The 27,854-nt window shown below is 42.8% G+C and overlaps 1 protein-coding gene across 3 annotated transcripts; it reads left to right on the top strand.

The window, feature by feature from the left end:
• Positions 1–4,926: 4,926 nt before the first annotated feature.
• SERPINB5 (serpin family B member 5) lies at positions 4,927–26,871 on the top strand. Of its 3 annotated transcripts, XM_078060198.1 has the most exons (8): positions 5,099–5,245; positions 11,241–11,315; positions 12,273–12,447; positions 15,465–15,602; positions 17,479–17,596; positions 19,776–19,918; positions 22,517–22,684; positions 25,087–26,871. In XM_078060198.1, exons 3-8 carry the CDS (start codon positions 12,280–12,282, stop codon positions 25,477–25,479), a joined length of 1,128 nt encoding a protein of 375 aa, XP_077916324.1. In that variant the 5' UTR covers positions 5,099–5,245; positions 11,241–11,315; positions 12,273–12,279; the 3' UTR covers positions 25,480–26,871. The 3 variants fall into 3 exon arrangements, with proteins under 3 accessions (XP_077916325.1, XP_035973104.1, XP_077916324.1); XM_078060199.1 differs by lacking the exons at positions 5,099–5,245; positions 11,241–11,315 and adding an exon at positions 4,927–5,050; XM_036117211.2 differs by lacking the exon at positions 11,241–11,315 and having other exon boundaries at positions 5,094–5,245.
• Positions 26,872–27,854: the final 983 nt, after the last annotated feature.

The raw sequence follows: 27,854 nt of genomic DNA, 5'->3' as shown, positions 1-27,854 counted from the left end.
AATAAAACTCAAATACACTGATATATGGGTGTGGATGAAGGGGTATACGTACAGAATGGGGCTCAGGGAAGAAAGGCCAGGTCTCAAGTTTCACGTTGGGAGGATTTGGAGCTCCAGCAAGCAAATCCCAGAGTCCTCGAGGTGTGGGGCAAATGAGGACCCTGGATAGAAAGTTCCCATCTTAGGAGGTAGAGCCCAGAACTAGAGTTCTCATGTGAAGAGCCTGGCATGGTGCCTTACATGCATAGTGTAGGCTGATTCATACATTTCTCCTCCTCCCCCCAAATTCCTTGGAAGCCTCCTTGAAAATTTCCTCCTTTTCCAAGTGAAGCCAGTTGACTTCATGTTTCTAAGACATATAAATTCTTACATTCACTCTCTCATTTTGTTGGTTCTGTCAGCACAGAACCAATGCTCATTAGAGGAAGGGGTACTTCATATATTTTACATAATATATCCCGTAGTCCACATGAAATGGGTACATTAAAATTCAGCTTAAGCCAAACTCTTGTGCTTCATACAAGAGTAAAGTATATTTGTTAAGGGCACCACCTGGATTTCAACCGGAATCTGGTTCCACCATTTACTAACGTTGTGACCTGGGGGAAGTTATTCAATAGCCCTGTCCCTCTGTATTTTTTTTCTTTTTCATTTATAAAATGGAATAAAAGTAGAATTTATTTAAAATAGGTTATTACAAGGCATGTAGTAAAAAAAAATCTTACATCATTTTTAAAAATGGGCACACAAGACAGTGTGGGCTTAAGTTTCACCATTTGGAAACAAGGGATTTGGACTTGGTGATGGCCAAGTTTCTCTTAGAGCTGTGTGTTGGCTTCTCCTTGACATGATTTAGTTGCATCATGTAGCAAGGCAGAGATCAAGGCCCGCAACTGAGTCAGCATGGCAGCTAAGCCTGCGGGGGAGGAGGTGGGAGGAGGGAGAAAGAGGGTCAGGCCTGTTCCCACTTGTGCTCCCCTCCTGGGGTGGGGATCCTCCTGGAGGTGCTCCTGGGCCCCAGGGCGTTGGGCTCCTGTTCTCCTTGGCCTGGCTCATCTAGGGAGGGTTTGGGTCTGGTTGCCGGGCTCAGGTGGGACACCAGGTTCTGCTGCATGGCTGAGCAGTCCTGGACCTCATCAAAGGAAAACTCTGGAATTTCTACTTCTTAAAAAACACCATTTTGCTTTTGAGTTGCATAGCCTTTATTGCACGGCATGGGTAATCATGGACTACAACTTGAGATTTATTATGCAAACGCCCGGTTGTGGCAGATAGTTTTTTTGAAAGTAACTTGTCCAGAAACATAACTTTCAATCGTAAGAAATAGATGATAATTCTAGAAAATTTGGCAGATACAGGGAAGTATAAAAAGAAACTAAAAATCACTTTCAATTGCATCAGCTGGAAATGATTACTGTTAAATTATTTGATGCACTGTCTTTAAGTCTTCTGAGTATACACACACACGTCATTTGTCAACCTTAAGTGCATTACAGCAAGAACCAGAGTCTCTAAATCCGTGTATATATATATATATATATATATATATATATATATTTCTTAGCCTACTGTTATGCAGCTTAATCTTGTAGGCACTACTCTTCAAAAACATATATTTAGTTATTTTCCTTGTGATGGATATTCAGCTGGTTTCTAGCTTTTCTGTTATAAATAATATTACTGTGGATATTTCTGTACATTAATCATTGACTCTATCTGTAATTATTTCCTTAAGAAAGATTTCTAAAAGGTGTATTATTGGGTCAAAGGAGATGAATAATAAAAAGGTCACATATTGCAAAATTGATATTATTATTTCCCAGAAAAGTTGACTAATTTACATTTCTATTGGCTGTATTGAAATTCTTATTTCTACTGGACATTTTGGAAAGATTGTATTTTGATTCTTATATTTGTTCCTTTTGTCTTATAAGAATTACATATAAAAGGAAAATTATAAAATAGCTTATATATACAAATATTTGAAAAGCTGAATGAGAAGTCGCCAGATCACATAACTTGATTACCTAATGAATTAAAACCCAGTCTTTAATGAACTAATATATTGAATTTTCATTTCATTTTTATGTCACATTCAAGGCATTCCATACTATTCATTTTCTTGAGTCATTGAGCTCTTTTTTGGTTAGGTAAAGGCAAGTTTCACTCTCTGACCTTTACGTCTACAGGGAACATTAGAACCACGGGTCCAACCCCTCTTTCCTCTTTATGTTGCAGGAGTCTGAGGCCCAGAGAAGCTAAGTTTCTTGCTGATGATTAATACTTACTGAACCATGGAGTGTGGCTCAGAATTGACTCCAAGATGAATTGAATCCTCTTTCCCACACTGTCACCTTCTTTTCCTCTACATCCATCAACCAAATATAAGTGATTTGATATTGAATTTTCTGCTTGGATATATCCTGACACTCAGTATGAAGAATTGTACCACTCATGCTATCTGCTTGTGGTTTAATTCTGGAATCTTGCTTTACCCTTTATTTGTTTTTTCAGTGTTAGTTCCCCCCCTCCCCCCCCACCCCGTAAGTTTGCATCTTAGTAGAAATTTCATGTGAGTCATTTTCCATTACAGGTTACCATTTAATATAAAATTTCTTCTAGACACAATTTTAGGCTTCTCAAACACTAGATGTTGATAAGTCACAAAGCATGAAAGTGTGTTAAGCTGTTGGATTCTTGAAATGGACATAGTTTAGGTAAAGGATTATAAATCTGGGGTTTTGAAGACTTTTTTTTTTCTGTCTCTATTAGAAACTCTAAGCTAAAGTTGTCTTAACTTTTCTATTTCAGTTTCTCTACATGTGAAAAGGAGGTGACTGTTCTCAGGGACTGGGTGTGGGCTTTATTGTGTGATTTCTGTGAATAGTTGGAAATTTGCACGGTTCTCATTATTCCTCTGTTGTATGGGAGAACTGTTATATGCATTGGTGGGAATCCTACCTATCAGTGGTAAAAAAAAACACTTGATGATTTGTAGGTATCTGGGGAGAGTACTCAGGAATTCTTGGCTGAAATTTATCTTCTTGGAAGAGAAGAGAGAGAGAGAGAGAGAGAATTCTAAGCAGGCTGTAACAAAGCTCCTTTGAATGGTTCCTGGGAGTGGCTGGGTGTGGTAAGCCATCCCTCAGCCAAAATGCTGAGTAATCAAGTTAATAACGTTTGCAGTGTTTCAGACTACAGGTAAGAAAAAGCACCAACAAAATAGTCTCCTAGGTTATTAAATATTTGGGCTGATGATTGCTTTTGTTGAACTGGAGAAAATTCTGTCTGATAAAATTGTTTGATGACTGAATGGATAATTCATTCTTTAAGCTCTATTTCTTCTATCTAAAAAAAAAAAAACAAAAAATCTACTCTTTAATGCACAACCACATGGTTTTTGTGGCAAATGAAAGAGAAGAAAATTAGAGGTCATTTGGGGAATCGTAGAGCAAATGGTACTTCCTACAAACAGCCGGATCCCTTTCCATTTAGTATTTTTAAAGAAATATTTATTTCCAACAGTCAGAATTATGTTCGGGTTTCCTTGGGCATTGCGGAATTCCTGTCACCAGAAGCATTTCTGTCCAGGTTTGACAAGCGCTGAGCAGGAGTGTTGCAGAGGGAATTCAAACATCAAAAGGGAGAAAGGACAAAGCTGTCTGATTTAAGCGCAAGTCTCTTGAAAATCTTTGGGTCACAGTGGCAAGCGTGCAGCAGCTGTTCAATAAATTATTGCGGTGAATTAGGTGTGAATCCTCTGAACCAGGCTTTGGGCCATTGTGAGTCTTCCCTGAGCCTGTGCCTGCCTGAGGAACCGGCAAAGCGGTAAAATAGTAACGGCCATCAGCAGGGAGCACACACCATGTGCCAGACGAATCCTATGTATTGTGTCTTCATGCGTATGTGTATTTCATTTTACAGATGAGGACACAGGCTGGAGCGGTTAAGCGCTTTGTCTGGGATAGCTCAAGCAAGGAGAGGTACTGTGAGTTTCCCAAGGAATGACTCTGCCCCTAAACCCACATTTCCCCACTAGGACTGGAGAGTGTAATTTTTGAGAAGCTTCCTGCCCACATCACCCTCTGATGACCTTCTTACCTCCACTTGCCCCGCTGATGCCTAAGAGTCTACTTTCAGAGTTCAACTCATTTAGTTTATGACTTTGCTCCTGATTAATAATAACCAGGCATCCGGGGAAGGGAAGCTATCAGTCAATCTTAGTTTGGCAGAACGAGGTGCTCTCATTCATTTAGACAACAAGCATTTATTGACTGCATACTGTCTATCAAGTCCGCACCAAGGGTTGGTGTTACAAAAATGAACGAGGCTTGGTCTTTATCGTTAAGATTCGTAGCTGGATAGAAAAGACCGTGCAATAAACAGCTGATCGTGAAAGTGTGTGATAAACGAACAATAGAGAACCTTAGGTGAGTACAGCAGAGAACCAGTTGGCTTAGTTGCAGGTACTTTCCTGAGAACAGATTTGCTAGGAAGGGTATAGGTCGTACTAAATGAAGGAGCTGCAGGGAGGCAGGAAATTCGGACTCTGCAAAGAGCAGGCTCCGCAAAGAGCAGAGCTGTGTAATCTTAGTCACTGGGAGCTTCATCCAGCACTTCGTCCTATCAATGGTATTACATATTTTGCTAAGCAGAATTTATTTAATTTATAGACCCTCTTCTTTTGTGATCGCCGCTCTGTTTAATTGGTAGTACCTCTTTGGCATTCTAGGCAGGATGAGCTATTCCAGTTGACGTGGAAAGGTAGAGGTTAGGGAGCTTTTTGGGGCACCACCCTATTTGAGAAGTATGAATCATTACGACCATCACATTTTCCTTCTATTTCATATCATATTTCATCTTCCGGTCCCACGTGGCCTCCCAGGGTTGCCCTTCTGTACCTAGGAATGTATGTATTTAGCCCAAGGCAGGATCCACCGACAGCCCTTCCTGCCCGAGCACGTCAGAGGCCTTTGGAAGCTGTGCAGACAACAGCAACTTCAGCCTGAATCATTTTTTTCGCTCATGGACCAGCTGCCAAGAGGCCTGAGTAAGAGCTGGGAGTGCAGCAGTGGGAGGCGGCGGGAGCGCGGGCTGGGAGTGGTCACAGAGGGCGTGGGGCCGGTTCAGGGGAGCCAGCCTTGCCTCTGCCCCACAGAGGGTTTGCCCCTACATCAAGGTCCTTCCGCGTCCCTCACTTTCCTTTTCCCTTGCCGTGCATTTTCCAGGATAACTGTGACTCCAGGTAAGCAAAGTGCGGTGGTAGGGCTGGTGATTCCTCTTTTCAGGAAGATTCTTAAAACCAAATAATGATTTGAGCTGCTTCGAGGTGGTGAAGGAAGTTGACATAGTGGTTATTGTCCAGGACAGGCGGGGGGCTTGAGCTCTTGGTCCTTTGGGAACCAGGAATGCCGTGTAGGGAGCGACATCACTTAGCCAGGAGAGGTGCAAGTATGAAGAGATAACACGGCTAGGAGGTTTGGGTGGTGGTGGTGGGGCTGTGTGACAGTGATTTCTGGAGGGGAAAGTTTTTCTGAGGACCTTTTCAGCCCTATCTGGGAATTCAAAATGAATTTTGTAATGCTAGTTTCAGAAAGGGCATGGTGCTGGAAACCTGGAGAGACTCAGCAGGCATTTGAATGTCTGGCTCACCTTCCTGGTTGGGTGAGAGTCTGATTTTGGAACCACTTTTCTTTTTGGCATTTTTAAGCACCCAGTCAGTGTTCGCTTACTAGGAACCACATTCTTCCAGGCAGGGAATATTTTCTCTCCCTATTTCTGGGTTTCAGGACACTTGAAACATATTACGTATTTCACATGTGTGTTCTTGGGCAACATTTCAAATAGGCTGGTTCATAGTTTCTTGCTCATAGACACTGTGGTTTTTATGGCTTCATTGAGGTGTATCATACTAAAGATCAATTTTAATAGGCCAGGCTGTTCTGTTGGCTTGTAATCAGATTAGGTACAGATTCACAGAGCTGAGGGGTTAGCCACACTCTGGCTCAGCCCTTTACGTTGTGGTTGAGGAATGGAGGTTCACAGAGGTGAAGTGGTGTCCACAGTCAAACAGCTTATAAGTGGGGAGATGAAGTAGAATCCAGGCCTTCAAGCCCACAGCTTGTAGACTTTTTCCATGAACCCCCAGGTACTCCTAACGACTTCTTTACTCCTACATCACCAAAGAGGTTTTGAATAGAATCAGGTGGGTCTCAAACCTCAGTCCCCGCCAGTGTGTGCAAGTGTTTGATGGGTACCTTGATGGGTGGAGAGATGGATGCCTGCCTGAAGAAAGGATTCTCCATATGACTCAGTGGGTTTATTTCTTTGCTTCCTAACGCCTTGAATTCTGCTACTTCAATCCCTATGCTTGACTTTGAAGGTACGCAGTCTGAGCAATTGGTCATTCTGGTACGGCAAGCCTGATTCTAGTTTACTGTTGGGCAGCAATGGGAAGGCTCAGTGGTCAAGAGCAGGCTTCTAAACAGAGTATCTGAGCACAGGAGAGGCTCCCCCGCCATTGGCAATTAAGCAATTGACCTTATTACTAATAGCTGCGTCGTTCTCTCCTGCTAACAAAGCACTTTTCACACACATCTACTCATTCAAAACTTCACTTAATCCTCATGAGATTCTTTCACGCTGCAGAAGCTGCAAGGTCTCCCATTTTCTTAATCTGGCTCTGACTTTCTCTTCTTGTGAGTGCAGACAGCAGAGACTGTTTTTAGGCATTCCATTATAGTTATTACAATAGGCAAGGTTTCTCAAGACCTTGCCTTGGGACTGGCTAGACCAAATACTGATTTTTTTCACCACATTTTTCTTCATCTGTAAACTGAGGCCAGCTAGGCTAAATGATATCCACAATAATGTGACACAGTGAAAAATAGTTTTTAAGGAAAAAAAACCATGCACATAGCCGTGTGTGTGTGTTTGTATGTGCAAATGTGCGTAGAAGAATGGATCTATACATAGAGTGAAATTATCTTGTTCAAATACAACATGTTTGAGAGCAAAAGGGGCACTCTTGCTAATTTCAGGACAAGACAGAAAAACCAGGACTGTCTCAGGCAAAGTGGGACATATGGTCAACCTACCCACAAGGTCTTTATCTCATCCAAATGGTCTATAGATGAAAAGCTTGAGGACCATTGGCTTAGATGCATTAAAAACATTAGGAATCTTTATGCAGGGGCCAGTGACCAGCTATAGGGCTAGAGAAGTGAGCACACTGACCCTGTGCACATCCTAGTGTGTGTGGCTCCACTCATTTGGGACCCCCTGCAGTCTCTGAATTGGGTCCGTTCTCTCTGGCACACAGTTTTGCATGGCTAACTCCTACTTCTCCTTCAGGACTTGCTTTCGTGTGACTTACTTGGAACTGTCTCTGAGGAGACCTCACTAAGATTGTACTGTGAGTGAGCTGTCTCCCCTGAGGGCTCCCACCAGAAACTGGTGCACCCATCCAAGTGCTAAGGACACCATCACACGTGACATGCCACATGACAGCTCCACAGAGGCAGGAACCGTGTGTGTTCACTTGTGACTTCCTAATGTCTAGCTCAGTGCCTGACACAGGAGGTCCCCAGTTAACACTTATTAAATGAAAGCAATATCGAATTCATAGTTTGCAATGTAAAGAGCAGGAAGAGAACAAGAGCTTCTTGGAAAATGGTAAAAAAAGTTTTGTGTGTATTTAAAAAAAAAACATGCAAAGTCTCTGGGTATCTCTGAAAGGGTAATTGAGGACATGTAGGATTTTTGGAACTCTGAAGACTTCCGAGAGAACACACACCAGTGAAGACACAATTACCGAGAGGGAAGGCGATGAGGTGTGGTGGGGAGCACGTGGCCGGCAGCTGGTGGAAATGAAGGTCTGGATTTGCCACTCTCACTCCCCGTGTGAGTGGCCTGGGACAATCACTTCATCTCTGTCTGCCTTACTTTCCTCATCTGTAACATGAAGGGGAGGAGCCAGACTAGATCCATTCCAAGATCTTGTCCCACTTGAAAGATCTATGATTTTAGGATTCAATGCAAACAACAGGCAACTTTGCAATACATTCTGACAACTTTTTGTTTGTTGCATTTGCATTTCTTACTTAAATTTCCATCTCACTTTTCTCTGGTTAACATAAAAGTGCCTCTTAAACATTTAAGTGACTAAAAGATGTAGTGTTTTCTATGTTGAAGCTGTAATGGAAGTTCTCTTTATTTGTTATAATTGTCAGAAGGTTTTCATGAAAATGAAAGAAGTTCTCTCTGTAACAAAGTGAAAAGTGAAACCAAAAAAGTTGCAGCGATTTTAACACTCTGAACACATGTCATTAGACATGTACATTTATTATGTAGGACTTGCTAATCTGTACTCTTTTCTTTTCTAATTTCTACTCTTGTACGCATAATTTTTATAGCATTCACTACTCAAAATGGTCCGTGTAGGACCTGACGCATTTTCCTGGGCTCGTATTGCTAACATTGCCAAGATTTGTTTGCGTGTTTTGTCTTGCAGCACAGCGAGGTGGTAATTGGCTGTGGCCAAAGTCATCCCTTGGAGCTACTTTAGACCAGATCAGTCTTAAGTATTTTTAGGTCAGTTGGTAATAATCACCAAGCAAGGGATCAGATTTACCATGCAATGTCTGATTGATTACTTGCTTGGTGACTGCCCCTACAGCAATTTCCACGTGCTGTCATTTTCTGCTTCCTTTGTCAAGCATCAAACAATGTTATTGTCTCTGGGACCTCAGATATGAAGGGGCTGCATGACCTTCCCCAACTCGAAGGAGACCTTTTCTGGGAAAGGAGCTTGTCAGCACACAGATAAGAAAGCACACCTCACGCACTGAGGACTCTTCATGCAAAGGAACAGACTCTTGAAAGGGAGGGTCTGCTCCTGTCAGGGAAGCCTCAGCTGATAGACATGTACTGATTTGTATTTTCCAACAGAGGCCTGACTCTGAGACTTGAATTGCAACACAGTGTTAATTATATTGTGTAATCAACTGTACTAAAACCACCACAATCTTGTACTCACATAGAACCATTTAGACTACGTTTATCTTCAAATGCTATAAAGCATGAAAGAAGAGTGCTTCACTTGAACAAAATGAGAATTTCCTTACCCTTCGATCCGCTTCCTGGAGTTTGCTGTCAAAATTCCCTTAGTGGATTACTCCAAGGCCTTACACACAAGAAGGAAATCAAACTTTAGTAAAGTTTGTTATTGATTATGCAAAATTATTCTAATTTCTCTTCGGGACGGTGGGAAATAGATGCTTGGAAGGACTGCTGATGTCTGTTCGAGCAGAGTTGGTATGTTTTCATATTAGTATTAATGTGATTAGGCCTCAAGTTGTAAAAGCTTTGAGAAGTTCCCAGTGACCTGGGTTTAGGCTTTCCTCTTTGGTGAAGAAATAGCTCATGTAGGCATCTCTCTTTGATGGAGAAATAACTCATGCTGAATTTTAACTGTAGATGAAGTCCGCACCGTCAATGTTAAATTTGCTGTTGGAGAAAGCCAGACTTCTTGTCCTGAAAGTCCGTATACATGGATTCCCCAAACCTTTTGTGAAGTTTTTTTAAATTTCCCTGTAGTGGTCCTACCGGTCCAAACACCCCATATGCTTCCGTTTCTATCTCATTGCCTTCTGCACACCTGATACTGGGCTCCTTCGCCTGAGAATGGGCTGTCATCCATGCAGACCCCAACCCTGAGGAGAGAGGAGAAGGTCATGGGCCCCAGAGAAATGTAAGATTGAAGGTTACCTTGTAGTAGGTTTTCAGTGAGAACACAGACCTAAGCTCACTTAGCTGTTCTTATCGGGGACATAAAATGAAAGAGGAAGAAGTCATTGGAGATGACAAGCGAGCATGAACGGGTCAACAAAACATTTTTTTTTTTTTTTTGGTAATGAATTTCCTTTTACAGACTTCGAGATATATTATAGTCTTTTTGAATCCATCCTACACACAAGCCACATGTCCCATAAAAGGCAGAATTCTGAAAACATATTTGTAGACCAGGGGCCCATTCCTTGGTCTTATTTTTGTATCTTTGAATTTTGAATTTCTGTTAAGGTATAAGGTACACAATTGAGATCCTATTCATGCATTGACTCTAACAGCTCTTTAGGTCCTGTTGGCAGGAAGCCCTCTGTCCTGAGTGCTGATACTTTGTCTGACACCAGGGAGCGTGTCCTACCAGAGGTCCTTCAATGTCATGTTCGCTCTTTGTGTCTGTGTGTGTGACTACACAGTGCCCGACGGCTTTGGGGGAATGCTTCAAGCCTTGGCCTGTGCCCTAGTCAGCCAGGGGTAGTAATATCATTCTATGGCCCTCAGACACATTCTGTCCTGGGCTCAGGCTGAGCCTGAAGAGTCCATGTAGCTCCGCTCTGTTCTAGAAAGGGTTATGCCCCGACTGCTTGAGTTACCCAGGTGCCCTCCGGCTTGATCATTAACTACTGGATTGGACAGACAGGTGGACCTTTCAATAGAACAACAGTTCTCAAACTTTTAAATTTCAAGACCCCTTTACACTCTTAAAAATTACTGAGGATCCCAAAGAGCTGTTTTTCTTTCTTTCTTTTTTTTGATGTCAGATATGTCTATCAGTATTTCCCAATTAGAAATTAAAACTGGAGAAATTTTGAAATATTTACTAATTTATTAAAAATGACAATAATATAACCATGACATATTAACATGAATAACATATTTTTATGAAAAACAACTCTTTTCTAAAGGAAAAAATTGCAGAAGGATGAGTAACGTTTTTTATTGTCTTCAAATCTCTTTAAAATTTGGTTTAAGGGAAGACACATCAAACAGCCTCTGGAAAACTGCTGCATATTTGTGAGAGATTGAAAATGAAAAGACAAACAATGTCTGAAAGTTATTATGAAATTTTAAAAAAATTATTTAATCTATGCCCAGCAAGGGGCTTGAACTCACGACCCGGGGATCAAGAGTCGCATGCTCTGCTGACTGAGCCAGCCAGGTGCCCCTGAAAATGGACCCACTAAAGGGGTCTTAGGGACTGCCAGGGGTCTCTGGACACCACTTAGCGAATATGCATCAGAATAAGAGTCCTCAGACAAGACTAGGTGCCTACTCACTTCCCCAGGCTCCATATTTTTAGCTGAACCCACCTTCCCTCTTTTCTTTAACTCCTCACATGGCTCACATGGCAAAGGCAGCCCTGCATTCTACTAATTTGTCTCCGTATCTCCCCAAAGGGATTGCAGACTCAGAGAAGGAGGGACTCAGTTGATACTTCTAATACTTTGTGTGGTGTGTCTTCCACATTGTAGGTATGTACTCACAACAAAAACAAGCACAGCTGTGTTTATTCAATATTGCTATGTGCTAGGTGCCCTCCTAGATTCCTAGGTCCTAGATTCCTAGGACCGCTGTAACGAAGTACCACAGATTGCGTGGCTTGAAACAATAGAAATGTATTCTCCCACAATTCTGGAGACCAGAAGCCCGGAATCAAGGTGTTGGCAGGGCCCTGGTCTCCCTGGGAGCTGTAGGGGAGAATCTGTCCCATGCTTTTCTCTTAGCTTCTGGTATTGCCCGTGATTCTTGGGGTTCCTAGAAGCATCACTTTGATCTCCTCCTCTGCTATCTGTGGCCTTCTCCCTGTGTGTCCTCACATCATCTTCCCTTTGCTCATGTCTGTCTCTGTGTTCTGTCTCTGTGTCTTTTCTCCTGTTCTTACAAGGACCTCAGTCACCCTCTTAACCCTAACTTGATTAAATCTGCAAAGATCTTTTTTTTTTTTTTTTTAAGATTTTATTTATTTATTTGAGAGAGAGAATGAGAGAGCTAGAGAGAGCACATGAGAGGGGGGAGGGTCAGAGGGAGAAGCAGACTCCCTGCTGAGCAGGGAGCCCGATGCGGGACTCGATCCGGAGACTCCAGGATCATGACCTGAGCCGAAGGCAGTCGCTTAACCAACTGAGCCACCCAGGCGCCCAAATCTGCAAAGATCTTATTTCCAAATGAGATCCCATTCACAGGTACCCAGGAGTGGGACTTCAACATGTCTTTTTGGGGGACACGATTCAACACATTACACTTACTAAATATTAAATTGAACCACACAGAACTGCTGTGATTTGACTGTTTTTCATCTGCAAAAATGTTAATTTTGTATGGTTTAGCCTAAATCCTAATTGAAACAAAATTGGTGAACGAAACCAACTGATTTTCATCAGTGCTGTCAGCTGTCAACTGAAATAACCTCATCCTTGTACTTGCTCCAGACCCACAATGGATGCTCTACGACTGGCAAATTCGGCCTTTGCAGTTGACCTGTTCAAACAACTGTGTGAAAATGAGCCAGCAGGCAATGTCCTCTTCTCTCCAATCTGTCTCTCCACCTCTCTGTCCCTTGCTCAAGTAGGCGCCAAAGGGGACACAGCAAATGAAATTGGACAGGTAAGCTCCGTACCTTGTTTCTGCTTTGAGTGCAAACAGGCTTATTAGAACACATAGGCAGTGCCTAAGGAAAACGAATGGGGCTCTTAGAGAAAATTGCTCAGCATTGAGAATTGTGCTATTTCTAGCACCCTCTTAATCAGTCTTTAAATGTGAAAGTTCATTAATCTGTCCTGCAACCCACATTTACAAGTACCATGTTGTGATGGAGAACCTGGGACCTGCTAGGCAATCAATCTTTATACCAATGGGTGGCCTTCGGCAAGTCTACCTGTTACATTAGAAGAATCAATCAAGATGGTGTTTGTTAAATGTGCCGCTGCAGACAACCCCTGTCTTATGCACAAAATTTATTGACAGCATCATGCTTTATTTTAAGATGTAGGCTCCACTGCATTCTACTCTATAATATATGCTACCCTATAATATGGTAATATCTGTATTAGATAAATATATCCGCACTTATGTTGGTACAGAAATAACATTTAAAATTTTCTACCTTCAAGTAACAGGGATGAATAAGAAGACGGATTGTGCTTTCTTATGTTTCAGAATACTCCCTAGGGCTTGAGTATCCCATGTGAGAAGAATGGACTAAAATGATGTCACCCCTCCCCCATATATGTTTATAGTTATATGCAGATGCGAGTGTATGTGTGTGTGCGTGTGTATTTTTTTTAGAGTTACTTTTTTGGCTATGGTTGACTATTTGCTTTGTAAAATTCTTAGACCTTCAAATGAGGTGATCTTCCAGGTTGCTACATTTTAAATACTCATTTACCTTTATTTCATTTTATCATTATTTTTAATTGTGATATAATTGACATATAACGTATTAGTTTTAGGTGTGCAATAGAGTGATTTGGTATCTGCATATATTGTGAAATGATCACCGCAGTAAGTCAAGTTAACATCTGTCACCTTACATTGTTACAATTTTTTTTCTTGTATGAGAACTTTTGAGACTTACTCTCTTCGCAACTTTCAAATGCACAATACAGTAATTGTTAACTATAATCACCCTGCTGTCCATTACATTCCCATGAATGACTTATTTTATGCCTGGAAATTTTGACCCCTTTACCCATCTCCCCCTCTTAGATAGTAGGTAGATGTGCTTCTATTTCCATTCCAGTATTATTTTTATGTTGATCATTTTAGGTTCAACGGAATCTTTTTTTCCATCAACTCACAAGCATTTAAAAAAGGAATGTCAAAAAAAAAAAAAAAAAAAAAATTAAAAAAAAAAAAAAAAGGGCGCCTGGGTGGCTCAGTTGGTTAAGCGACTGCCTTCGGCTCAGGTCATGATCCTGGAGTCCCTGGATCGAGTCCCACATCGGGCTCCCTGCTCAGCAGGGAGTCTGCTTCTCCCTCTGACCCTCCTCCCTCTCATGCTCTCTGTCTCTCATTCTCTTTCTCGCAAATAAATAAAATCTTAAAAAAAAAAAATTAAAAAAAAAAAAAATAAAAAAATAAAAAAAAAAAAATAAAAAAGGAATGTCTTCTTATATCCATAAATCCCCGGAAAGTATGACCCACAAAATATCATTTGAGTCAGGATGAAGAATTTACACTCGAAACTGAGTGGGGCTTGAAAAAGAAACTTCAGTTGTGGGCAGAACACCTGTCTCTTCTTATCTGTCCTTCACTCCCGACTCCCCCACCCCTCCATCCCTACCCCATTTCTCCTTCCTCCTTCCTCATCTCCCATTAGAGAAGGGATAGTAAAGAGAACTTCCTGGTAGTGGGTCTGTTCTCAATATTAATAATAAAGCTCTTTTCAGTACCTGCAATTGTTTTCCTGGAAGTGGTTACCTGGGTTCCTTAATTTTCTGGTCTTTTTTCCTGTCATTAAGCGTGAGAGTGCTGCACTACTTGGACCAGCCAATGTGACCCTGCTGTACTGAGGTTTTTGAGTCATCGGCACGGTGTGCCCATTTAGTGACAGTATCTGAGGTGTGGCAACCAGGGCGGTTATTATGACTTAAGAGTGAGGAGACGATCACCTTATGCTGACATCACGTTTTGGGGCACAATGAAGCAGAGGAGCTGCTGGGCTATTGGTTGGAACAAAAGAAAAGTTAGGAACAAAATGGAAGGAATCAAGCCTTCCAGAAGACAGCATCCTAGTTTTAAGTGACTTCCAGTATTACTATAAGAATAATTATTAATGTTTCTGAATCCATATGATGTTTTAGGTGTTTTACATGCAATGTCTGTAATGGTCATACCAACTCAGAAAAGTAGGTATTCTCAGTCCCTTTTCCAGAGGGGAACGTGAATCTCTGAAGAGCTGGGCAAGATTACATGTCTAGTGGGTACAGGCTGGGATTCCAAGGCAGGGCTGTGTGACTGTAGCCCACCAAGTGCAGCCAACCATGGATGGTGGCCGCCTCCCAACGGCGATGCATCAGCACACTTGGTTAGAGCAACCGAAGGGGCTAGATAGACCCTGGCTGGAGACACCTCTATCCCCGAATCTGATACCTGCCTAATGATTGTCTCTCTTGGTATTCATCTCTCTCTTCTTCTGTCTTAATTGGATAGACATTATAACCCAGCTTTATTCTTTACCAAGTTCAGAAAGCCTTCTTTATGAACATTGGAGGCATCACTTTGAAGAATGGGCAAAATTTCCCCATAGTTGAACAAACAGAAGACTATCTTCATGGCAGTGTTTCTCAACTGGGGACAGTTCTGCCCCCCCTCCCATCCCAGGGACATTTGGAGACGCCTGGAGACATTTTTAGTTGTCACAAATGGAGGAAGGGGCGCTATGGGCACCTAGTTAACCAGGGATGCTGCGAAGCATTCTACCATATCCAGGACAGCACTCCAGAAAGAATTATCCAGCCCCAAATGCCAATAATACTCAGGTTGAAAAGCCTCCCTTTATGGGGACAATTGAGCAGGGAGATACTGACCCCCCCCCCCCCCAGCGGCAGACCATTGCCCTGTAGCCACTGCAGTGGGAAGAGGCAATGCTTCCTGGGTAATGCATTTTTTTCTCTTCACAGGTCCTTCATTTTGAAAATATCAAAGACGTACCCTTTGGATTTCAAACAGTAACATCGGATGTGAACAAACTTAGTTCCTTTTACTCACTGAAACTAATCAAACGGCTCTATGTAGACAAATCTCTGAATCCTTCTACAGTAAGTGGGTTAAAGCAAGTAGCACCATTCACCTTTTTATCAGGAGGGACATTTTCACATGGTTAGACCCACAACTTTGTTGTCAGTGAGATTCACTTCTAAGATGCTCGTTTATGATTTCAGGCTTATCAAAAATAAATCAGTCCTAATGGAGAATGTGGGGGGTTTCCTAATCAGATAGGTGGGCCACCAAATGTGGGGCAACCCAATCGGGTATAAGCTGGCAGCTTGGGTGGTGAAAGCATTCACACAAGGCGGAACAAAGGAGATAGAAGTTTATTGAATACACCGCAAGGGAGTGGCGGGCAGGACAGCAAGGAAGAGACTGTCTGCCATGGGGCAGTGGTTGGGGGCTGTAGTTAAGGGGCAGGTGAGGAAGTATGGAATGTACGGAATTTTCCTCTTGTGGGTACCTGAGTCTGGGTGTAAGTAACCCATGGGTTAGCTAGGGCTTGTGGATATTTTGAGGGGGGGGTCGCCTAATGGGGCTGTTTTTATTCAGCCAGGGAGTAGGGGGTCCTGGCGGGGCCTTCTACCTTTCTCAGGCTTCCATTGCTCAAGTTGACTGTCTAAAAGCGGCCTCTACAGGGAGGCTGCAAATAGCGGGAATAACATCTAGCTAGAATTGCATTGCAGTCACATTATGGCTCAAAATATAGAGAAGCTTGTGGGTTTTCCTTTTTCCTCTCAAACACACCTTCATCTCACCCTTCCTCCTAGCTTCCTCACTGAGAGGAATAGAGAATGGGGGTATTAACTCTTTAGTCAATGTATCTCTGTAGATGCAAGACAGCTCATGAGTTAAACCTCTTTCTCCTTAAATAGCAGGACCTGTGGCCTGGGTCAACATTTTAAATTCTCTACCTCATTTGTTCATGCACACAATGTTCTCTTGATGTTTCTCAAAATCAATAAGAAAAATAGCAACTGCATGAACTAGTTACAAATTGATTTTGTTTGCTTTCCTAGGCTGGTCATGTGGGCATCTATCCAAGGTAGCTCTAGGTATTTAATTTCAGCTGTTTCTTGAAGGAATCATATAAAGTACACTGTAGTATCCTTACATTTGACCCCAGAGTATATCATAATTTTTAAAAAATCTGTATTTGAAAAACAAAGCCAACATCTTTGATGGCTACATAGAGGTTCTTTCTCTACTTTAGTAATATAGAGTTGATTCCATTTGTGTTTGCATGATCAGAATTGCAAGCTTTCCACATCTAAAAGGTAGACTTCCAGTTAAATATTTTACCATAGTTTTACTACTTTATGCTGTACCGTTTGTTTTTCTAGTCGAGATCTTTTTTTTTTTAAAGATTTTTATTTATTTATTTGAAGAGAGACAGAGATAGCGACAGAGATAGCAAGAGAGGGGAGGAGAGGGAGAAGCAGATTCCCCTCTGAGCAGGGAGCCTGATGCAGGGTTCAATCCCAGGACCCTGGGATCATGACCTGAGCTGAAGGCAGACGCTTAACTGACTGAGCCACCCAGGCGCCCCCATTTCTTCTATTCTAGGATATATATATACATATATATATATATAATGCACATTTTAATGTTTCTAAGTTGGAATTCATATTATAATTATTGCATACATTTAATGTAGTGTTTCTTTTTTTCCCCCAAAGCTGCTACTACGTTGATGGAGGCATTTAATAATTGATATTCCTTAGAATTGAAGAAATGAAACACTTCAGACAAAGAACATTCATTGATTTCCCCAGGAAGTTTCCATTTGTACAGTGTTACTGATTTTGAAAGGGTATTCACCAACCTGGACACTTAGAAATCCTTTAGTTAGAATCATGGAAGGTCGCAATGGCCTAACTATGGACTTTAGGTACTTTGTGATTTTAAGAACTGGATGTTTTTCAGGAATTCATCAGCTCTACGAAGAGACCCTACGCAAAGGAAATGGAAACCGTTGACTTCAAAGATAAATTGGAAGAAACAAAAGGTCAGATCAACCAGTCAATCAAGGATCTCACGGATGGCAAGTATCCTTTCCTTACTTGGACCCTGTCTTCTCATGAATCTTTCTGCTAAGCATAAACTGGAACATCCGGAGGCTTCCTCGGATGTTTTCAGTAGACAAGCTAAATTCTTGCCCTTCCAGCCATTTCAAACATGCGGATGGATTCCTGGGCATGTCCAACATCATCTTACACTTGGCAGGAATTCGTGGTGCTTCAGTTTCTTTTTTCTTTTTTAAATTTTTAAAATGTGTTTTTATTTATTTATTTATTTATTTTTGGTGTTTCCGTTTCCATCCGCCTTGCTGTGCTCCCCAGTGAGCTGTCAGCCTCCACATGCCTGCTCCCAGCTATGTCTCTAACAGAGGGTGGCTTCGGGCAAGTCACTGGCTGCTTTCTCAGTCTGGAAACGAAGGGTTTGGGCTTTACCTTGGTCTCTGAGGCCACCTTCAGTTCCGCTGCTGCGGTCTGGGGAGGGACACACTTCTCAGGCAAGGGAGACTCGCTTCCTGTGGGAGTGGCCAGAGGGAGCCTGTCTTGGTGCTGACTCAGGAATGCCGGAGTCCTCGCAGCAACTGCAGAGTGAGACCCTGGAGAGGCCTTGGTCTTGGAGTCCTTCAAAACCTGGATTCAAATCCAGATGCTGCCACTTGGAACTGAGTTCCTTGGGTAGGGAGCCTCAGTTTACTGACCTGTAAAATGCGGCATGTGTTACCTGATTAATTTTTACATGGTGGTTGTGAGGATCAAGTTCGATCTGTAGGGTAACAAACCATGTATGATAGCTGTGCGTGCACACACACGGATGTATACGTACGTATATATCTGATATTGAAATGATGCTTCTTTGCCTTCATATGTAAAGAAAAAACTGGTAAAACTAACACCAGGTTAAGCACAGTTTAAAGATTTATAAGCAAAAAGCAGTTGCTGTTTAAACTGCTGTGTAACAGTTTTGCTTCTAGAATTGCCAGATAATTGTATTTTCTCTATATGGGCCTTTAAAAAAATCTTCATGAACTTAAGATTTTACTGGAGAAGGTAGGTTATTGAAAAGTCCTCCGAATTTAGAGTCGGAAGCTCAAGATTTAAGTTGAAACGACCACCTACTGGCTCCCCTCCTTGTCTGGTCTACCAGTTCCTTCCTTAACATGATTAGTATTCAACCCGTCATGTAACACTGGCAAGACTGGTTACATGAGCTCAGTGCAAGATGCAAACGCAGGGTCCTTTATTAAAAAACGTATTAAGGACTTCAATGTGGTGACAGAGGAGCAGGAAACCAGAACAGGGCCCTGCACACGCATGTCACAGGTCTGTGGAGTGGGCCCTGAGCCGCAGTGGGAACATCCTGGGGATTAGGTACATGAAAATCCCTTGGAAAAAACATCAGTGTTATTCACATGTGAGGCCTCCGTTTTATGAAGGCATTATCCTCAGGGAGCTGTTGGGGCTGCTGGGGACAGGATCTCTGCAGCACTGACCCTGCTGACTTTGATGCTAGCCCGCATCCGTGCCAGGGCCCTCTGGGGAGGGCGAGCCCAGCTAGAGGGTCAAGAGCACAGTGCAGTCCTGCACAAACAAGCATTCCAGCCCAGTGAGCCGGGAAGGCTGCTCGGCCTCCCCGAGCCCCAGGTTCCTTAAGTATAAAATGGGGATAACGATCTTGGCCTTCCAGGATCACTGTGAGGTAGTGCACGGGAAAAGGTTAAAATTACACTCGTGCATTTTCATTCCAGAGCACAGGCTGTGGAGTCCGAAAGACTCAGCTCTGAGTCCTGAATCCGACCTTGCTCATGTGTCATCTTGGGCCAGTGACTTCACCACCACGTCTCAGCTTCCTCATCTGTAAAATGGGGAGAAATACATGACACCCTGCCCAGGAAACCTCTAGCACGCTAGCTGGCACAGGGTAGACATTTGAAAGTGGTAGCTCGTGGGTCTCTTCTTCCTGTTCTTCCTTTCTTTTTCCTCCCTTCCCCTCTGCTCTCTCCCTGCTAGGTCTCTTTGCTAAGTGCTCCCGTGGCAAGAGGGAGGGGGAGAAAGAAACCCTTCTGAAAGGAGGCATGTGGGCTATCAAACCTTGGGCGGGTGGCTCCAACAGTGATAAATACCCCGCGAGCGGACGTGTGTGTGGAGACCGGATGTGGTTTGGAAGAATGACAGGTGCAATCTGGAGTTTCCTATAATTGTTTGCAGGCCGCTTTGAGGACATCTTGGCTGACAACAGCGTCAATGACCAGACCAAAATCCTCGTGGTTAATGCTGCCTACTTCGTTGGGAAGTGGATGAAGAAATTTCCTGAATCCGAGACCAAAGAATGCCCATTCAGAATCAACAAGGTATGGGGAGGGGAGCAGCACGTCAGAGGCTCCCAACTATCGATCTGAAAAATTAGAGCAACACACGGGACCATAGGGACTCAGTCCAGTGAGGAAAATTGAGGCACGGGAGGTGGGTAGTGCGCCTATCCTGAGACTAACGGCTGGGAGGAAGGTGGTAGACAGAGAACCATGATCCAGAGACTCGCTCTCTTTTCCAGAATGGTTAGATTGTTTTGCTGGTGGTTGGCTCTCCTCCCTGGAAAGGCCTGGCAGAGGGGCCCTAAGTTATGTGTAAGCAAAACCCGAAACAGTTTGTTAATGGTGTCTGTCCTAGCGGCCGCAGGGCAAGCCCGGGACCCGATCCACACCTGGTGATAGTCAGGAGTGCAGTATGGGCTTTGGCACCAAGCGCCCCAGACGTGTAGTTTTTGCATCTAGCAAAGTGTGGAAGGGCGGAAGGAAGGAGGAATGTGTGCTACTCCTTTACTGTGACTCAGTCGTAAAGGTGGGTCATGTCAGATCCTGGAGACTCTAGGAAGAGAATTAATAAGGATTTGAAATGTCATTGATCTTGCCGTGTTTCATCTAACCAAGCAGTAAAATACTGCTCAAGCCTGCGTGGGGATCCGCCTTCCTTTTGAAAGCAAACTTTTCTTTTGTTTTCTTTGCTTTGCTTTTATAGCCCCTGAACTTTTCCACTGATGTTACTGAACTTTTCCCTCGGTCCCATGGTGTTTCCTTTAAGGGTAGACTAAGTTGATGAAGTTATATTATTAAAAGTTTAGTATAGTGCCTATTCAGACAAGGTGAATTCACACACACACATATATACAATACACACACACACACATACACGTACACATTTCTTGGAATAGTCTTTATTTAGTCCGGTGTTCAGAAGATACGTCTCTTGATTTCAAGAGATGGGATTATTGTATATCCATATTCTGTGCTGATAAGTGAAATCGATGATGGTTTTTGGTGGCCACGACTATATGCAAATTCATATGACTAGCAGTCTAAGTTGATGGAGATTTTTAGACAAATCTATATCTTCTTTAAGAGAAATAAATGGAAGAACCAGCAGTTAATTTCAAAAGTAGTATGTTTTTCTCTCACAGTTATGTTTCTGGTTGTACATAGAATCGAAGTCTTTAGTTATCTATCAACCAAATATTTAGTGAGCAACTACTACGTGCTGGGATATACCAAGATAATAAGACATGGTTTCTGCTTTGACAGAAGTAGTCGAGTTGGGGTGGGGGGTGGAAAGACACTCACATAGATAAATATTCTAACCATGTGACAAGTATTGAAATAGAGGTGTTACAAAAAGTAAAATATGGTCTAGCTTTGCTTGAGAGAGGTGTCGAGGGAAATTTAGTTTACTGTTTGAAGATCCCAGATAAAAATTTTACTGCCATATCATCCCCTAGACCTGCTATGAAGTTTGAAATCTCCCCTAAACGAGATTTAGTTAACAGGCAAATATCCCGTGGGAGGTGTAGATTGAAATAAGAAGTCACCCTAAATTACGATCAGTCTCTTGCTTTTGAGTATGAACTAATTTTCCTTTAGGAAATCAGTGTCTTTGTAGTAGAGACCCAAAGTCAAGTATTAATGGGGACAGAGAGAAGAAAGGACCTGGAGAGAAAAGCTTGGGCACTAAGGCCCTTTTCTGAGAAGTGATGAAGGCAGTGGAACTGGAAGCGACTTCAAGAAAATTCTGTTATTTAATATTTCCATTTAAAAAATTATGAAATATTTCAAGCATACAGAAAACTATAGAAAGTATTAAAACAAACACCGATGTACCCAACAACCAGCTTTGTAAATCTTTATATTTTACCTTATTTCAGATATTTTAAAGAAAAAAATATAGCAACAGATACACTGCCCTGTGCGGCCTCTCCTGTGTCTTTCTCTCTTCCTCCCCAGAGGTAGCAGTCATTCTGAAAGGTCCAATTCCCTCATTTTACTGACAGGGAAGCTGAGGCCCAGAGAAGTTAAGTGACTTGCGCAAGATCACGGCATCTGTTTACGTCACGTTTGAGGCTAAAACCCGAGGTTCTTAACTCTAACCCAGACTCTTCATCTGCTCAGATCCCAGTAGGTTGGCCGTAGAGGAAGAGGGTGAGAAAACCAAAGGATAACAGAGGACAAAACAAATGTGATGTTTGTCCTGCTACATGCTGAGTGTTCTCTATTACGTGTTCTAGCAGAAAAAGCTGCATGAGGAGATGCGTGGTTTGCACTAGAACTTACTTTCAAGTCAGCTCCACCAGGAATGGCTTAAGGAGCTTGTAATTATGAGCATCTATAAAGACTGAGTCAAAGTTTCCCTATGTTTTCAGTCATACTGCCTTATTTTTAATGTTTAATATAAGCAAGTTTAGTATGTCTAGTTCCTGAAATAGATTGGAATTATGAGGCATGTGAATAACTTTTCAAAGGAAGTCATAAACTCTTCAGGGGCTAGTCTGTGATGGTTTGGGTCCAGATGCGGGACTGCGCCATTATGGCCTGAAACTATAACAAGAACAAATGTCTGTGTGTATTTATGCTTGTGCTTGTAACTTGAAAAACAAGCGGTCAAAATTTCTTCTCCTCTTACAGACGGACACCAAACCAGTGCAGATGATGAGTATGGAGGCCACGTTCTGTATGGGCAACGTCGATGGTATCAACTGTAAGATCATAGAGATTCCCTTTCAAAATAAGCACCTCAGCATGCTCATTCTGCTACCCAATGACGTGGAGGATGAGTCCACGGGCCTGGAGAAGGTGAGGAGGGAGGCGGGGTTCAACACAAAGGTGCCACCTGCCGTGCCACGAAGATGTGCGGCCAGCACTGTGTGCGACCGTGACAAGGGTCTCGCAGTCCTTTCCGGGTCTTTCTGTTTAATATGAAAACAGCCAACATTTACTTGGCACTTGTGAGGAGCCAGGACCTGTGAGGTCCCACGTGCTCCTTGTCACTGGTTTCTCGCAACAGGCCTATCCGTGCATTGGAAATTATCACTGTGTTCTTGTTGACCGGGGAAACTGAGGCACAGCAGGGGAGGTGACTGGTCCGTGGTCACATAAGTTGTCAGTGGCATGTAGAATCAGAATTGGAGCCCAGGCAGTTGGAATCTGTGTTCTTAATCTAGCCTCGGGTACCTATGACTAGCACCTTGCATTAGTGTTACAGCCGATGAGCCAGTTATCAGCACATTATCATAGAGTCCGCAGCTTGCTTTAGGGCTCACTCTTTGTGTGGCACATGCTATGGGTTTTGAAAAGCCCTTTTAATGCATACACGTATATGAGATTTTATTATGCTTCATCTTTTCTGTAGGTTATTAGAGGCTCGGGGTTTAACTAGAGGCTCATCTGCTTGTGAATGGTGCTTTAGCTTCCTGTCTGCTCTGGCAGACCCATCCAGCCACGCCCTGGCCACCTGCTCCCCCGCTTGGCCCTCACTCCCCAGCTTCCCTAGCTCCCCTCCACCTGGGTCTCGGCCCTTAGCCAGGAAGAAGGATGGGCTCTTTGAGGAACCCAGAGATCACCTGCTTCATTGCATGCCTCAGTTACTCCCTGACTTTCCCGGGGACGATCTAGGTCTAAGTCAGTCTCCATCCTACTTGCTACTTTAATGATGGTTACATTCTCTCCATCACCGGCCTTCATTGCTCTTTTATTCACTGCTCTTTCTCACTCCACTCCATGCCTTGGTCTCTTTTCTCCTTGGTCCTTGCACTTTCCCTTATGGGAAATACCCTCATACCAGACTTTTCCTGATTACAGTATAGAATGGAAGAAACTGATCTCTTGGGTCTCAGGAAAATGCAAGAACACGTGTAGCATTGGTCTCCTGCGGCTGCCATAATAAAGTACCACAAACTCAGGGGCTTAAACAACAGGAATTTATTCTCTCACAGTTCCAGAGGCTAGAAATCTGAGCTCACGGTGTTGGTTCCTGCTGGGGGCTGTGAGGGAGACTCTGTCCTCTGCCTCTCCCTCAGCTTCTGGAGATAGGCTGGCACTCTTTGGCCTTCCTTGGCCTGGAGATGCGTCACTTCAGTTTTTGCCTCTGTGTTCACATGGCAGTGTGAGTTAGGACTTCAACATATGAATTGATTTTGGGGTGGGAGTACAATTTGACACATAACACATATATAATGGAAGAAAAAAACCACTTTTTTCCCTCTGAGTAGTCTTTTTGAGTTAGGGATGAATTTTCTTCCCTCTCTTCATTCCCAGATAATAAACGGGCAAGAGAATATACCTTTTGGTAGCTTTTGGCTCAAAAATTCTAGTTACTTATGGCAATCTTTTGGTCTGAATAATTTGTTGTAAATGAAACAGTAATCATTGAAAACATAATCATTGTAGATTAACAAGAGAATCCAAGGGGACCCTCCCCCACTAAAAACAAAACAAACAAACTTGTGCCCACTCTGTGACCTTGCTGTGTTATGGACTTTTATGGGGTTTCAGGTGAGTAACTTCAGTGCGGGGTGACCCCATGATAGTAACAGTCAAGGTGCTGTCATTCTCTTTTGCACATGTTTCTCCGCTAGCCAGTGGGGAGTTGGCTGGGCAAGGAGCAATCTAAGATTTGCTCAATGAAGAATTTTATGACTAAACCATTTTATGTGTCATTGCATATCTCTCATTTCTAAAACCACCAACTGAAATGGATGCATTCATCACCTTGGGTCTTCAAGAATGACCATAGACAGTTCAAGTTCTCATTTTAGAAAGAGCAACTTTAGCTTTAATTTACGTTACTAATTTTGATGCCATACCAAGTACATGAATATTCTGGATTTCCTGGCAGAGAAGTTAAAATAAGCATTCAAGAAATAGCATGTCTAAAAACCCTTCTCATTTTATGTTTATTTCACTCTTATTTATGCAACATCATCCATGCGTTCATTTCTTCTCTACAGCTTCAAAGAAATGCCCTCAGACATGCAAAGTGACCATTGTTGGAGGGTGGGGTGCTGGGTGGCTGGGTGCATCTTTGGTAAGGAAAACTAGTCACATACCTAAACTACAGGACTGACTCCATGTTCGGTGGCCCATCTGCGCTGCTTCAAAACTGGGTTCACAATGGCGCTTTCTGTTTTCAATCAAACAGGGTCTTTTACAACTGGGAATAATAAAAAAAGTAATTTCCTCTCCTTTGGGTCCTTCAGGTTGAACAACAGCTCAACTCAGAGACACTCTTGCAGTGGACCAATCCCAGCACCATGGCCAACGCCAAAGTCAAACTCTCCATTCCAAAATTTAAGGTGGAAAAGCTTGTTGATCCCAAAGCTAGTCTGGAAAACCTAGGGCTGAAAAATATCTTTAATGAGAATACATCTGATTTCTCTGGAATGTCAGAGACCAAGGGAGTGGCCCTCTCCAATGTTATTCACAGAGTGTGCTTAGAGATAACGGAAGATGGTGGGGATTCCATAGAGGTGCCAGGATCGCGAATCCTGCAACACAAGGATGAATTCAATGCCGACCACCCATTTATTTACATCATCAGGCACAACAAAACGCGAAACATCATTTTCTTTGGCAAGTTCTGTTCTCCTTAAGTGGCAGAGCCCAGGTTAAGTCCCACCTGACTTTTCTGTAAACTCTGCATCCAAAGAATCACTTTCTAAATACAATAATTGTTAATATTGCTGGATCAGGAAGTAGCTGGTGCTTGACATGTGTAACCCTCACACTAATAGGCTCTTCTTTTCCAATCCTTTCTTTTATTCTCCCCACCCCTGCCCCCCGCCATAAACTACAATGCTTTTAATGAAAAGGAGTTACAGTAGATGAAAAATATGTATTCATTACTTGCCAGATTATCTAGGGTCATGCGCAGGAATGCAGTCTTCCACAACGAAAATTCCTGTAAGGAGGATCTGGAGGATTTTAGAGCTTCATCTTCCTTTACTGGGATACAGAATGTTCCAGACATTCTCACTTCCCTGGAAGACTAAAGAAACTGGTACATGGGATTCACAAAACTTTCCTGGCTCCAACAAAACTTGGGCACGTGTTTAGGCTGCTGTCGGCCCCTGGTTCCTTTTGCTTAAACTGTGGTCCCAATGTTTTCTCCCAACTCTGGGACTTTTTGGGATTTTAGAAAGCTAACATGTTGCACATACTATATGTTATGGAAGGAACTCCATTGAGAGAGTCTGGGGCAGCACCCTGTAAATCAACATTTTCATATTTCTGCCACAAAACATAGAATATTCACACAAAACGGGTGAGTAGCCCATAATAAATGTCAGGTTTTACTGCCAAATGAGTGTGCCACCCGCTTATGAAGAAGCTTTTGGTTTTCAGACCTTTTTGAAATTTTGGGAGGTTGGAGAGGGCATTGCAGACCCATAGTAGTGGAAGTGCAGCACCTCGAGGGGAGGTTGGATTTTATTAAAAATCCACTTTCACTTTCGACAGAACACGCACGTGGTCACTTGGCTGGTGGTAGGTCACTGATGGACAGGGAATGCTGACAGCCTCAACAAGGCTCTGGGTGTCTGATGATCAGGGACTTCAAACACGCGGGGATTTTTAAGGTAGCCGATAAAAGAGTATTTTGAGTGTTGAAGGAACTTGGCTCTTTGTCTAACGTGCTAGTGGGAAAGGGGAAAGGAGCTAATGCCTTTGGAGAGAACAACAGTAATTGGAGTGTTCTCACTGCCTTGACATGTATGTTTCCAGACTACGGGTTTAGTTATGGTACATAGTTAGTTAGTAACTTACATTAATAGTAATTTGTGAAGTTGGTCTGTTACGTGATCTGTGCTGCAGCTACACGGGTTAACTCACTACCAAAAGAGCACATTTGCTGACGATTTCGTGACATTCCTTCACCCATCTCTTCTCTGGCATTCATTGTAAATAGGTTCAACTTTCTTCTTGCCCTGAAGGTTCAATATTGAATGTCTTTTATGTCACTGACAATAAAATATTATTGAACTACACGTCTTGTTTTTTTCATGACATTAGATTTACTATTTTGAAATGGAACCAAGCCATCATTTTACAAAAGCATTCCTGTATGTAAGTGCTTTTTGAGGCCACTGATGGAAAATGAAAGGGAGTAAGAATAATTACTGCTCTTATTCCCTTGTCTTCCTTTCTTCCTGCCCACCAGGCTTGCTTCCTCCCCCATTCCCTTTCATCATGGGGGCGGGGGAAAGGACCAGGGGCTGCTGGGATCACTTTCTGCTATGTGTAACTATGCAATTAAATGAGAGGCCTGGCAGGACTACATGGAACTTTTCTCCAGCAGAAAAGTTTGGGCCTAGCCTCAAAATCTCATTAAGTAAGCTGTAGATGCTCAAAATATTTGTAAGTACATTTTTCTCAATGTACATTTGCTTTCAATCAATTACAGTATCCCTGAACCTAATATCAACATAGCCCTTGTCCTGTCCCTAACCTGTGCTCCAATAGAATGTGTCCCCAATTGCAGTAATTGCTGAGCACAAAAGGTGACAAATGCTCCCCAACCCCCCAAAAGAAAAAAAAAATTTGTGCAGGGTTGCTGGGGTGACCCAAGCCGGGTTTTGCCACTCTTGGCTCATCATCCCCTTTAGGCTACGAAACAGAAAGTAGGGGATAATCACAAAAGGGTTTAGTGAGTATTTAGAGGAGGGAAGGGATTAGTGTCTCTTTAAGTCAAGTGTTCAGGGAGCTTAAAGTGTCTCCTGAAATTTGGAAAGTACTGGAAGTTTTGATTAACTCTTGCCTGGGATACTTTAATCCAGTGGTTTTCAATTAGGGGCAGTTCTGTCCCCTAGGGGACATGATGTTATGGTCAAGAATTCTCAATATTCTACCATGCCCAGAACAGGCCCAGAGCAAAGCATGCCCACGCAACACCAACAGTGCCAAGGTTGGGAAAGCTGGGACCCTATCCAAAGGACAGAGGCTGGCTGGAGGGGGTCCCTAAGGCAGAGCA

The sequence above is a fragment of the Halichoerus grypus genome, chromosome 13, assembly GCF_964656455.1.
Source record: "Halichoerus grypus chromosome 13, mHalGry1.hap1.1, whole genome shotgun sequence".
Taxonomy (NCBI): domain Eukaryota; kingdom Metazoa; phylum Chordata; class Mammalia; order Carnivora; family Phocidae; genus Halichoerus; species Halichoerus grypus.
Note: the sequence above shows the minus strand (reverse complement) of the source record. Positions and strands in the feature narration are given on the sequence as shown.